General features: G+C 45.3%; 1 protein-coding gene across 2 annotated transcripts in view; it reads left to right on the forward strand.

Annotated features, from left to right (window-relative positions):
- Positions 1 to 1382: 1382 nt before the first annotated feature.
- Positions 1383 to 13032, forward strand: part of LOC144015573 (DENN domain-containing protein 5B-like) — a 60971-nt gene continuing 49321 nt past the window's right edge. For both annotated transcript variants that reach the window (XM_077515682.1, XM_077515683.1), the window contains exon 1: positions 1383 to 1775. In XM_077515682.1, coding sequence (XP_077371808.1) covers positions 1667 to 1775 — 109 coding nt within the window. In that variant the 5' untranslated portion in view covers positions 1383 to 1666. The remainder of the gene's footprint in view (positions 1776 to 13032) is intronic.

Raw genomic sequence — 13032 nt, forward strand, 5'->3', positions numbered from 1 at the left:
CAACTGGAGTCACCCCGCTCATTTTGGAACAACAGGCGTAGGAAATGCGGTGCATTGACCTAATCACTGACCTGCGCAGCCTTCAATGTAACCATCCGCGGTTACGTTCAAGGCTCAAGTGCGGTCAAAAAAAATAGTGCGATTAATATGCGTTAATATGTGATTAATGCGACATTTTTCTGTGATTAATTAATCTATTAACGCTTTAACTTTGACAGCCCTAATACATACATATATATATATATATAGAGAGAGATATTTATCCCCAAACTAGAATAAATTGTAATTGCACATCCACAGTGGGTGGCAGTGGCGCTCTCAATGTCAGTGAGTGTGGAAGAAATATTATGCAGAGATGTAATAATGACAACAATTTTATAGATAAATTATACTATTAATAGTCACAGTTGAGTTGGTGAAAACAAATATAGCTCAAATTCTTTCTTTTCATATTATTTTCTAATGAGGTTTGGCACCATACACTATATACTGACAGTTAGTTGGGATGAAAAGTTGAATTACCTTCTGCAGTGCAATAAAATCTGACTAACATATATGAAATATGGATGTATGGGTTACACAGTACAAGGTGAATAAATGGTGTACATATGGGCCCCATGACATTATTTTGCTTAGGGCCCCCAAATGGCCGGGGCCCTGACAAGGAGCCTTTCCAGAGTCCAGAGTATAGTCTGGCTGCATATGGCCTGTGGACCGACAGTTGTCATTCTTGACTTAAATGTTTTTTGTTTTTTTAAACAACAACAAAACTATATTGTGTTTTATATAATACCCTACAACACTTATTTGCTGAATCTTTTTGTGGAATGTGGAACACATATTTATCTCCCGAGGTCACAAATTGCTGCGATTGACTGGCAACCAGTCCAGGGTGTAGCCCGCCTACTGCCCATAGCCAGCTGAGATCGGCTCCAGCACCCCCCGCGACCCTTGTGAGAAATAAGCGGTCAAGAAAATGGATGGATGGAAGGTCACAAATTGACTATCTTCTTATACTCGCTCTCTTACAGATGTTTATATTCTACTATTGCTTCCTGTTCACATTTATCACATCTTCCCACTTAGGCTACAGTGTGTGTTTTGGCATTTTAACTAAATCAATTAATTTTAATCTCGATATTGTTGCACATCTTCATCTCGATTAGCACATCATTCCTCCACCATTCCTTTGTATTCTACAAAACTGCCTCCCAAACCTTTCTTCTTCCCATAGCTTTTACAACTATTCTAGTTTCATGTTTACACATTCTTTTCCAATAGGCCTTCCCTAATATTAATTAATGTAGATTTAAGTTTTTCCAATAACGGTGAGTCGGTGATGATGATGCGGTCCAAGTATATTCCTTTCTAGTCCTCCTTCACCCTTCCAGCGTCCACCCTGCTCCCCTCCCCTCCCGCAATTCAATCCTCCATACCCGACCCGCTGTCTCCTCCCTCCGCCAGCCCACACGAGATGACCGTCGTACCATTCGGTGCTTCTCTTCCACTTCAGCAGCTGAACCCTAGCATAAAGGACACCCAGACGGTGGACCGTTAGTCAGGCGACGTTCTTTACGAAGCTATCGACTTGACCCGGCTATGTTGAGCCTGCAGCGAGACGTTTAGACCGATTTTCACGCAGCTTTCTCGTTTCGTGTGACCGAGGATGAGCACCACCGCGGCGGCAACCGGATCGGCTTCCTGCCGCTTCGCCCACTACTTCGTCGTCTGTGGACTGGACCCAGAGACGGGCCTGGAGCCTGACGATGGAGCAGGTAGCAACATAAGCACTCGACATTAGAACAGCTAAATGTCAATTTATTGGTGTTTTAAAGGACATTATGGTCAATTTAGTGTGGCTAATGTTGTTTACATAATGATGTAGGCTACAATTGTGAGCTATCAGCTCCCATTTTGTCATCTATCTATCTATCTATCTATCTATCTATCTATCTATCTATCTATCTATCTATCTATCTATCTCTCTATCTCTCTATCTCTCTATCTCTCTCTTTTTGTATGTATATGTATATTTGTGTGTGTGTGTGTGTGTATAAAATCCTCTCTCTGAAGGCACATCTAATCATACAGCATGGCCTTATTTTTAATATATTTTAGCTTAACTCTCTAAAAGACAGGCATGATCTGCGACATTTGACCAGAAAGTCACGTTTTATTGTGTATGGAAAATCATTTTAACATGCATAGTTTACATACATCTTCAAGCTTCACAAGATAGTTTTGCTCAATATTAGCTGGAATCCATATACTCCCGTCTTGTTACAATCATTAAAAAAAAAAGAAAAAAAAAGAAAATACAGCCAAAATATCCCAAGTGGCTCATTTACTTTTTTTTCTCTCCCTTTTCTCTCATCACTTCCCTCCCCATCTAATCTAAAAATAATCCCTCCCTATTTTGTCCACCTGAATCCAGAGAATAGGGAAGATGTTTGTGATTGATGTTGGTAAGGTGTTCGAGGGGTTGCCATGGCAATACAAATCTTGTCCAGTGTGGCAGTGGGGTTTTATTTACCCGCAAAGAGAAATGGGAGCTGTCTGTTGTTTTTCTCCCTGACATTGATACTCAGACGAGGCGGAGATGAATTCCAAAAAAAAAAAAGAACAGCTAACGTCACTTCCACGTTGGAATTGGGGAAAAACAATAGCTCTACCTTTTTTTTTATTTTTTATTTTTTTTTAAATACCTCTCCTCACACAACAAATCTTATAAAGCAACACTATTCTGAGGCATCATATGTTGGCAGGGATGGAAGAAATAAGTGCTGCTGCTCTTAAAGCTGCCAATGAGTTTAGTCTTCTAACTAACCGGTGTGGCCTGTAATTGCTGGCTCCCTACTGAGAGGGTGACCACTCCGCTGCTTGGGTGCTTGCGAGTGCTGCCAATCTGCTTATGTAAGAGTAGGCCATCTCCTCGCCACTGCAGTAGAAGTGGCAGCAGGATATGCTCCTTCAAGGGATTTCCTGCCTGCTTAGGAACATTGAGCCTTAAGCCGCAACCAAGCAGCTAGTTAAAGTCTTAATGTTATACAGTATCTCACAAAAGTGTACACGCTGAACTGTGAAAAATTATACTTCGATCAAAATAACTCAACACTTTTCCATTATGATTTATAAACCTAGCAACAAAAGTGAGTACGCTTCTAAGAGAAAATGTCCTGATTTGGCCCCAAATGTCAATATTTTGCATAGCTACCTTTATTGTCCAGAGACCTTGTGCTCCCTCACCTTCTATTTGATGATACCCCACAGATGCTCAAAAGGGTTTAGGACGGTATACCTGTCCCCTCGGCTACTTTAGCAAAGTAGGGCTCATCTTGGAAGCGTGTTTGGCGTTGTTGTTACCATGTTTGACTACTGCCCTGCAGCCCAGTTTCCAATGGGAGGGGATCATACTCTGTTCTGTACTTTGTTGGCAGCGGTGTAGACATTAATGGTCTTGTGCTGAGTTATTTGAAGCAACAGTAAATTTACACTGTTATACTAGCTGTACACTGACTACATTGTAGCAAAGACACATTTCTTCAGTGTTGACCCATGAACAAATGTAATAAAATGTTTACAAAAATGTGAGAGGTATTATTGTCTAGCAATTGACCTTTTATAAAATCCCAGTTGACGCTTATGGGTGTGACATCATTCTGGATACTTACAATGGGAATGATGAGCGTACCGGAACCAAAACATGTCATTGAATGTTTTTGGAGCTAAACAAGTGCAATATCTTACATAATTAGGAAAAAAGGGTCTACAATATGCAGTGGAAGGATATATTCATTATATTAAAATATGCAGAAAAGTGGACTTCACCACTGTCTAGGCTAAAGCATACAGATCTCAAACTAAGTTTGAGGTAAACTACAATGGTGTCTCTCTTTCAGCGTGGAAATTCTAATCCTGCAAAATAATTCCCATTTTTAATAAATGTACCTGTACATTTATTATTTATTATTTTTTCGTCTGTGACAGAACAACAATGATCATGATAAACTTAGCGAGTTATTTATAATGCAAAGATTCGTAAAAAATACATGGACTGAGCACAGACTGAAGCAGGTTTCCATCCGTTGATCAGGGTAAGTCCGTGTATTTTTACATGCCGATGAACTTGCCGATTTCGGTGATGACTAAATGCTAATAATATACAATATTAAATAATTGTAAGTATAATTTTAAGGTCCAGTTTTGTGGCTGATCTTGCCTCTAGGGTGAATTTGACAAGGAAGCTAAAAGCTGTTAGCCTTATCGCTACTTTACAAGCTCTTACCTCTGAGTAAATGTAGGAATGCGTGTTTATCTTTTATGCTGGACACATTTAGCTGGGAATGAAGCTGTCCACACTGTTTAATCCATTAAAAACTTATCTCAAGCTTTGTTTTTGGCTTTGGTAATGGGAAAAATTGGGCTCTTGACAAACGCTTGGGATTTCTCATGTCCGATTTACACAATCCATGGGCACATTGCTTAAAGGGTAACTTAACAGTAGAAGGTTGGGCGTGATCTGGCTGTGATTGACAGCAGCTACTCGCTAAGATGGCGTTTAAGGAGGCGTGTACAAGACTGAGCTGGTGGGTGGCAGGGGCGAGTACATCATAGTCCTCTAATGACGTAGTCGGCAACTTCTCTTGTAATGAGAGGACAAACAGCCAAATTGTGTTTACCCCAGTGTTTAACCTTAAGATAGCAGCAAACACACAGTTCTTGGCCTAAATTCAAGCTTTCAACAAACATGCACTGAAATGTCAAAGTAATGACCAGGACACCAGCATTAGTAGACACCGAATATGGCTTTCATTTTTATCATGTAGACCTCTTCGTAAGAGGTGAGAGTAAGTCACTCTTTTGCAAGTCACAAGTCTCAAGTCTTTGCCCTCAAGTCCCAAGTCAAGACTGGCAAGTCCTACACTTTTAGTTTAAAGTATTTTCGAGTCATTTTAACATCGTAGATTATATTATTTTGGGTGACCCTCAAAGTAGAAGTCAGGGAGTGAGATTGTAAGAAGCTCTTACACTCAAATAACATAAATTCAGTGCCTTAAACCCTAAAACGACAGTTACGAATGTCCCGAGCGACTGCAAGGTGCCAGTGCTGAACAGCACAGAAATTGCTAGCGATGGTAAAGTTTTCTCGTACCCTCTCCTAGATTGCGGCGTTATGTCTTTGTTTGGTTTGTAGGCTTTACTTTGACTCGTTGGAGGTTGGGAGGGACGAAATAGAAATTATATTTTAAAAACAAAATACTGTACTTTCATAACAAATAATTTGCTAAATTAAGAAGTGGTACTCACCAATTTTTAACCTCAACCTTATGTAGCAATATTCTAATTTGACACATTAAACCGATTAACAAATTTAACATTACCCTGTAACATTGCTTAACAAGTGATGAATTTGTACACATCTCAAAAGTGTTGGGACCACGGAAACCTGCTCGTTTTCCCGTTTTCTTGCATTTTCAAGGTCATAGCCAGTTTATTTCCATCCTGTCAGCAAGCGTCAAATCTTCTCTGAGCTGTAGCTTCTTCTCTTTCAGAATATCATTGTCACAGGCAATTTTCCAGATCTTGCTTCTGTAGGATGTCATGTTGAATTGGGTGATGATAGGCCGGTTAGAGTTGTCACAAGGAACCCCTACTCTGTGTACTTACTGTGTTGATGAGGAAACCCATCTTCTCCTTGTCCTCAGGTTTGAGCACAGCAAAAGCGTTATTATTTCAGACTTGACATTTTCCTCAGGTGTTTTTTTTTTTTTTTTTTTCATCCGGTACAGCCTCAGGTTCTAGCGCCTGCATCATCATATCTCTGCTACAATTTGGCAAATCACTCCAACTTGCCTGTAATTTCCTTTTCATTCTTTTGAATCTGCAGTTCCACTTTTTTTTTTTTAAATGGTTGCATACCTCAGCAATGATATGCGTGTTGCTGGATAATTTCACCTCCAGGAGCATGTTGTTAACTCTACTGCAGCTTTCAGGATCTCATCATTTGATGTGCTTTTGAACGAATTTGCGGTCAGTGTTTTTAGAGGGTGTTAGAGGGAACGATGAGACAAAAGTCTCCAATTGCTCAGCGCCGTCAAGCAACGGTGAAGCCCTTTAACATTTTTAATCCTTTTTGCCATGGTATAGTATAGTCATACTGAGGGGTAGATTCACTAAGAATGTGCTGTGTCCGCTAGGAGCCCTAAATATTGCTAGGCTCTGGATTTGGATCCCAAAACGCAGACACAAATAAGAGTTTTCACACTTTATTTGCATACCATCGAGAGGCGTGGAACAAACTTGACTTGACGAGAAACAACGAGAATGTATCAAGAATCATGAGACGCTAAGCTAACTTGGGCGGTGAAGTTGCAAGGAGGAACAGAGGTGATAATCTGACAAAAACACACACTTCTCTGACAGGCTTATATAGACATAGACAGCAAATCGATCTGATTGGTTGTGGCGAGACATGTGGGTAACAGGACTGACATGGAATTATTTGATTGGCTGTTGACCAGATAAAGAGATAAAAAATTCTTGACATCACATAGCTCCTGACATTACATAGCGTCTTACCAGTTGAAACTTGATGCTGGATACATCAGTTCAAAATAGATACTTGACCTCAGTTTAAAACAAACACTTGATCACGCGGTCATGACCCAAACATAACCCTTGCATGACCCAAACATAACCCTGTCATGGCCTTGCATGACCCAAACATAACCCTGGCATGACCCAGTCATGACAAATATTGCTCCACAACTGCCCCCACAGTCTGCACCGTTAGCCACCTATTCACTAAGGGTATTGCACTAATCATATACCGGCGCAAACACGCCCACAAATTCTGACAGCTGGAAGCAAATTTGCGCCTGATTTACCACACATGGCAATTATGGATTTGCAATAAGAACACGGTAGTATAGTAACAGTTGCGAGAAAGATCACATTATCAGAAAGCGAGATTTGACCGAGGAGGTGCAAAAGCGCTTTCCTCATTTAGTGCTGTAGATGAGCAGAAGGGGGTCTGGTTTGATATTGGTAGCCTCAACATTGCGTCTATGGTTTTTGCGGATGATCTGGTGCTGTTGGCTTTTTGCTGTGATCTCCAACTCTCACTGGAGCAGTTCGCAGCCGAGTGTGACGCAGTTGTGATGAAAATCAGCACCTCCAAATCCGAGAGCATGGTCCTCTTGTCGGAAAAGGGTGGAGTGCCGTTTTCAGTCAGGGACGAGATCTTGCCCCAAGTGGAGCAGTTCAAGTGTCTTGGGGCCTTGTTCACGAGTGAGGGCAGGATGGAGCATGAGATCGACAGCAGCGTCTGCTGTGATGTGGACTCTGCATTGGTTCATTGTGGTGAAGAAAGGCGAATTTAGGCAATTTACCGGTTGATCTACATTCCTACCCTCACCTATGGCCATGAGTTGTGGCTCGTGAGAAAGAACAAGATCCCGGATACAAGCGGCCGAAATGCGTTCATCTGCAGGGTGTCTAGGCTCTCCCTTACAAATAGCGAGTTAGAAGCTTGGTCATCCAGAAGGGACTCAGAGTCGAGCCGTTGCTCCTCCGCGTTGAGAGGAACCAGTTGAGATGGCTCGGGCATCTGGTTCGGATGCCTCCTGGACACCTCCCTGGGAAGGTGTTCCGGGCATGTCCCACCGGCGGGAGGCTCTGGGGACGACCCAGGACACGCTGGAGAGACTATGACTCTCGGCTGGCCTGGGAAGCTTGGGATTCCGCCGGAGGAGCCGGTTGAAGTGGATGGGGAGAAGGAAGTCTGGGCTTCCCTGCTAAAGCTGCTGGCCCCGTGACCTGACCCCGGATAAGTGATGGATGGATGGATGGATGGATGCATGGATGGATGGATGGATGGATGGTAGGGCTGCACGATTTTTGAAAAAAGTAATTGCAATTATTCAGACCAATATTGCGATTCAGTTTGCGATTTTTGTATTTTACACATTAAAATGAATGAAAACACTACAATTGTGCGTCAATTTAGTTTCAGACAAGTAATTTCATCAATATTTTAACAATGCAATACTATGGTCACTATTTGATTAAAACTATGTCCTCTTCTGGTGAATATGCTAAGGGGGGAGCTTTGACCTACATTATGCTTCTAAACCAAATAATTTACCAATAAAAACAATACATTGGGACTCAGGCTATGGTGACATTATAATATAGTTACATATCCAGAATAATAACACAGAATGGAAACTAACTCCCCAATTGTTTTTTTTTTTGTTTTTTGTTTTTTTGAAGCATCATTAATTTCAAACAAGACAAAGAGAACCATTAATAACTGAATGTAAACAAACAATCTTCAAGTATAAAGTGTCAACATTTAAACAGGGAAACATTGCACAGCGATTACACTTGCTGAACCTGTGGATGACCACTTAACTGATCCTGGAGGATCCTCTGCTGAATAATCAATACCATCAATCACTTCATTCATTATTTTATAGAATCATTTCAATTACAATCAATTATGTATTGAGAACTTGAGATGGGTGAGCAATTGGTCTCTAATGTGAGTCATTAGGAAATTCCCAAGCACCCAGGAACAATCTGCTGTTGTTGGATCCTCAATGCAGTGCAGTGTGTTGTGCAGTCTAATCAAATTTCACATGACGCTGACCGTTGGAATGCCGGCTGGCCGAGGCTTCAGCTTTGGCCCGTTCACACCAGATAACAGTGATAGGGGGAGGCTAAAGGGGAATGACATCAGCGGACAATAAGGACTCCCCGACTACACATTTGTGCTTCGCATTGCTTAAATGCTTAAAAGTGAAATATATTTTGAACTTTTGAAAAAGTCCTGAACAAGGTTAGTCATTTTCATCCTACGCTGAGAGGACACAGTTGTGATTCAGAGACGTGACACATCCCAAATTCCCGTTGTACTTAAAGTACAGATACATGCATAAAAAAGGGTAGAAGTACTGATTAAAAAAAGTTTATGAAATCTACCTAAGTGAAAATGTCAACACAAACCTTTACTGTGAATTATTGCTGACATTAGTAACTGTGTCTCAGACCAAATGGCTCCGACCTGTGGGGTAAATTCTGAAACGCCTGTTGTTCAATCTAAATTTAGTCAAGTCATCTTTATTTATATAGCGCTTTCAAACAGCCTTAGCTGTCACTAATATGCAGCCTTAAATTTCTTACCAATATGTTGATGACACTCAGATCTACATGTCACTGAAGACACGTGAACATGTGCTTTGTCACTACATCAAACAGCAGTGTGTGGATGCGGAACATTTGTTTTCGAGACAAACTGGCGGCAGTGGCTCAGGCGGAAGAGCCAGTTGTCCAGTAACGGAGAGTCTCCTTTCTCCAAGTAATGTGTCGTTTTGTCCCTTGTCAGGACATTTCACATACATTGCCTCCAGTGATACTCCTACTGGTCTATAGATGGTGCAAATATTTGGTGGTGGTCAGAGGGGTCGTAGGTGCACACAACCAGACTTCCGTCAGTCTGCCCTAGGGAAGCTGTGACTACCTTCGTAGTTTTCTGGCACAAGATTGTCAATGTGTGAGTACATGAATAGTGTATACATTGTGACGTGTCTTTGAGTGTCCTGAAAAGCTCTTTTTAAATCTGATATATTGTTATTATTATTATTATTATTATTATTATTATTGTTATTATTATTATTATTATTATTATTATTAACTCAGACAATTAAAGTCATTGTCTGTGGCCCGCAAAAACAAAGGGCGCTCTTGCTATAACTTACAGGGATCGTTCGGATTTTTTGACATGAATCTCTATTTCGTCTTCACCTCCAGTGTGTCACGCCGCCACCAGAGTGGCGGTTCATGCTCTTATTTTCACAGTCAGGTTCCCGGTTTATTTTGAAAGTACTCACTCTCATCTCACCCCAGGTCACTTACCCTTCCTGCAGCCTCACTGATTACCGGTCCACGCCCATGATCACTACCACCTGTTCCCAATCAACCCGGACATAAAAGCCACCTGATTCCTCCCCTCTGGGCCGAAGTGTCACACACAGTCAGTGCATGGAAGCGTCCCACAGTCCTCGAGTCCTTGTTCCCGGTACCGTATTGTCTTGCCTTGTTTTTGTGCCTTGTCTTGTTTTTGTGCCGTTTCCTCCCCAGTGGAGCGCCTTTTGTTACCCCTTTTGCCTTGTGCCTGTTTTTTCCTCCCGAGTGGAGCGCTTTTTGTTCTCCACCCTTTTGATTCCCATTTCTACTCTCAAGTTGAGAGTAGACAGCTGTTGGTGGAAATAAACCTGCTGCCTTGGTGGCCTACCTTACCTCGCTTCGTGACAGTACACTTCGGCCAGCATGGACCCAGCAGGAATGGCGGAATGGGAGCCCTGGGAGAAGGAGGGGCTTGAGGCCTGCGACCGAGCCATTGCCGGGCTAAAGGAGGTACTGGCTTTGGTCCGTGGCGTCGGGAGTGACGGGTCAGACAGGCCTCAAGGCCCTGAACCTCGTCTGCAGCAGCCTCTCGCCCCTGAACCTCGTCTGCTGCAGCTTCTCGCCCCTGAACCTCGTCTGCTGCAGCCTCTCGCCCCTGAACCTCGTCTGCTGCAGCCTCTCGCCCCTGAACCTCGTCTGCTGCAGCCTCTCGCCCCTGAACCTCGTCTGCTGCAGCCTCTTGCCCCTGAACCTCGTCTGCTGCAGCTTCTCGCCCCTGAACCTCGTCTGCTGCAGCCTCTCGCCCCTGAACCTCGTCTGCTGCAGCCTCTCGCCCCTGAACCTCGTCTGCTGCAGCCTCTCGCCCCTGAACCTCGTCTGCTGCAGCCTCTCGCCCCTGAACCTCGTCTGCTGCAGCCTCTCGCCCCTGAACCTCGTCTGCTGCAGCCTCTCGCCCCTGAACCTCGTCTGCTGCAGCTTCTCGCCCCTGAACCTCGTCTGCTGGAGCCTCTCGCCCCTGAACCTCGTCTGCTGCAGCCTCTCGCTCCGGAACCTTATCTGCTGCCGCCGCAGCCCCTGGCCACTTCGCCTGTGCCGCTGCCGCCGCAGCCCCTGGCCGCTTCGCCTGTGCCGCTGCCGCCGCAGCCCCTGGCCGCTTCGCCTGTGCCGCTGCCGCCGCAGCCCCTGGCCGCTTCGCCTGTGCCGCTGCCGCCGCAGCCCCTGGCCGCTTCGCCTGTGCCGCTGCCGCCGCAGCCCCTGGCCGCTTCGCCTGTGCCGCTGCCGCCGCAGCCCCTGGCCGCTTCGCCTGTGCCGCTGCCGCCGCAGTCCCTGGCCGCTTCGCCTGGGCCGCTGCCGCCGCAGTCCCTGGCCGCTTCGCCTGGGCCGCTGCCGCCGCAGCCCCTGGCCGCTTCGCCTGGGCCGCTACCTCCTGTTGCTCGTCAGGCAGCGTATGGATTGCGGTCGCCACCACCTGTTCCTCGTCCGGCGGCGCATGGAATGCGGCCGCCACCTCCTGTTCCTCGTCAGGCGGCGCATGGATTGCGGCCGCCACCTCCTGTTTCTCGTCAGGCGGCGCATGGATTGCAGCCGCCACCTCTTGTTCCTCGTCCGGCGGCGCAGGGAATGCGGCCGCCACCTCCTGTTCCTCGTCAGGCGGCGCATGGATTGCGGCCGCCACCTCCTGTTCCTCGTCAGGCGGCGCATGGATTGCGGCCGCCACCTCTGCTCCTTGTCGGGCGTCGAGGACGCCCTCCTGACTGGCCCCGCTGGGACTCTCTTGTCTCTTGTCTCCTGAACTGCTTTTTGTCTGGGACGGATGGGTGGGCCGTGTTCCCACCTCCGTGCCCCCTTCCACCCGCCCTTGTTTTGGACTCCTTGCTGAAAGGCCGTCAAGGGCCGGCCATTGAGGGGGGGGTACTGTCACGCCGCCACCAGAGTGGCGGTTCATGCTCTTATTTTCACAGTCAGGTTCCCGGTTTATTTTGAAAGTACTCACTCTCATCTCACCCCAGGTCACTTACCCTTCCTGCAGCCTCACTGATTACCGGTCCACGCCCATGATCACTACCACCTGTTCCCAATCAACCCGGACATAAACGCCACCTGATTCCTCCCCTCTGGGCCATTTCTACTCTCAAGTTGAGAGTAGACAGCTGTTGGTGGAAATAAACCTGCTGCCTTGGTGGCTTACCTTATCCTGCGTCTGGGTCCTACCTTACCTCGCTTCGTGACACAGTGTGTGCGATCAGCACTGACTTAGCCTTGACAGCGTTCTATGAGACGAGTTCTGGTCCGGTGTTGGACAAGAAGAAAATAGTCCGGCGAGTTGGCTGGGGCCACTTAAATAAAGCGTTTTTCTTCTAAAAAAAATTTGTGTTCAAAAGAGTGATACATTTGCACACTAAATTCCTTCCTGAAAAAAAGTCAGACTCCATTACTTCCGGGCACTATTCGTATCACTGCGTGTCGCCCTGTAGACAGCTGATCGACGCACTTCAGACAGCTGATAGTCGCGCCTTCCGCCTTCGAAAAGACAAACAACTTGTAGATTAGTGCGCGTCTTATCAGCTGCATGCGGGGAGCCACGCAGTGATACGAACGAACAGAAAAGTAGTGCCCGGCGGTAATGGCGTCTGATTTTTTTTCAGGAGAGACTATTGTGATGCAAATGTATCACTCTTTTGAACACAAATTGTTGTAGAAGAAAAACGCTTTATTTAGGTGACCCCAGCCAACTCGCCGGACTATTTTCATCTCGTCCAACACCGGACCAAAACTCGTCTCACAGAACACTGTCAAGGGGTAAGTCAGTGCTGATCGCATACACTGGAGGTGAGGATGAAATAAGAGATTCATGTCAAAAAATACGAACTATCCCTTTAAAATACACACACGCATGCACGCACGCGCGACCCCTCTGACCCACCCACACACACACACCCCCCCACACACACACGCACGCGCACCAAAAACTGATTTTAATGTTTCGCACACAAGTCACAGTAACATTTTTTGTTCACAATGTCCAACTTAAATTTAATGCGACAGTTAAAGGATCATTGTGTAGTTGCTACCTTTGGCCTAACGCGTAACTGCAGCATCTGTGTTAAACTTGTGCATGGTGCC

This window comes from Festucalex cinctus, chromosome 3, assembly GCF_051991245.1.
Source record: "Festucalex cinctus isolate MCC-2025b chromosome 3, RoL_Fcin_1.0, whole genome shotgun sequence".
Classification (NCBI taxonomy): domain Eukaryota; kingdom Metazoa; phylum Chordata; class Actinopteri; order Syngnathiformes; family Syngnathidae; genus Festucalex; species Festucalex cinctus.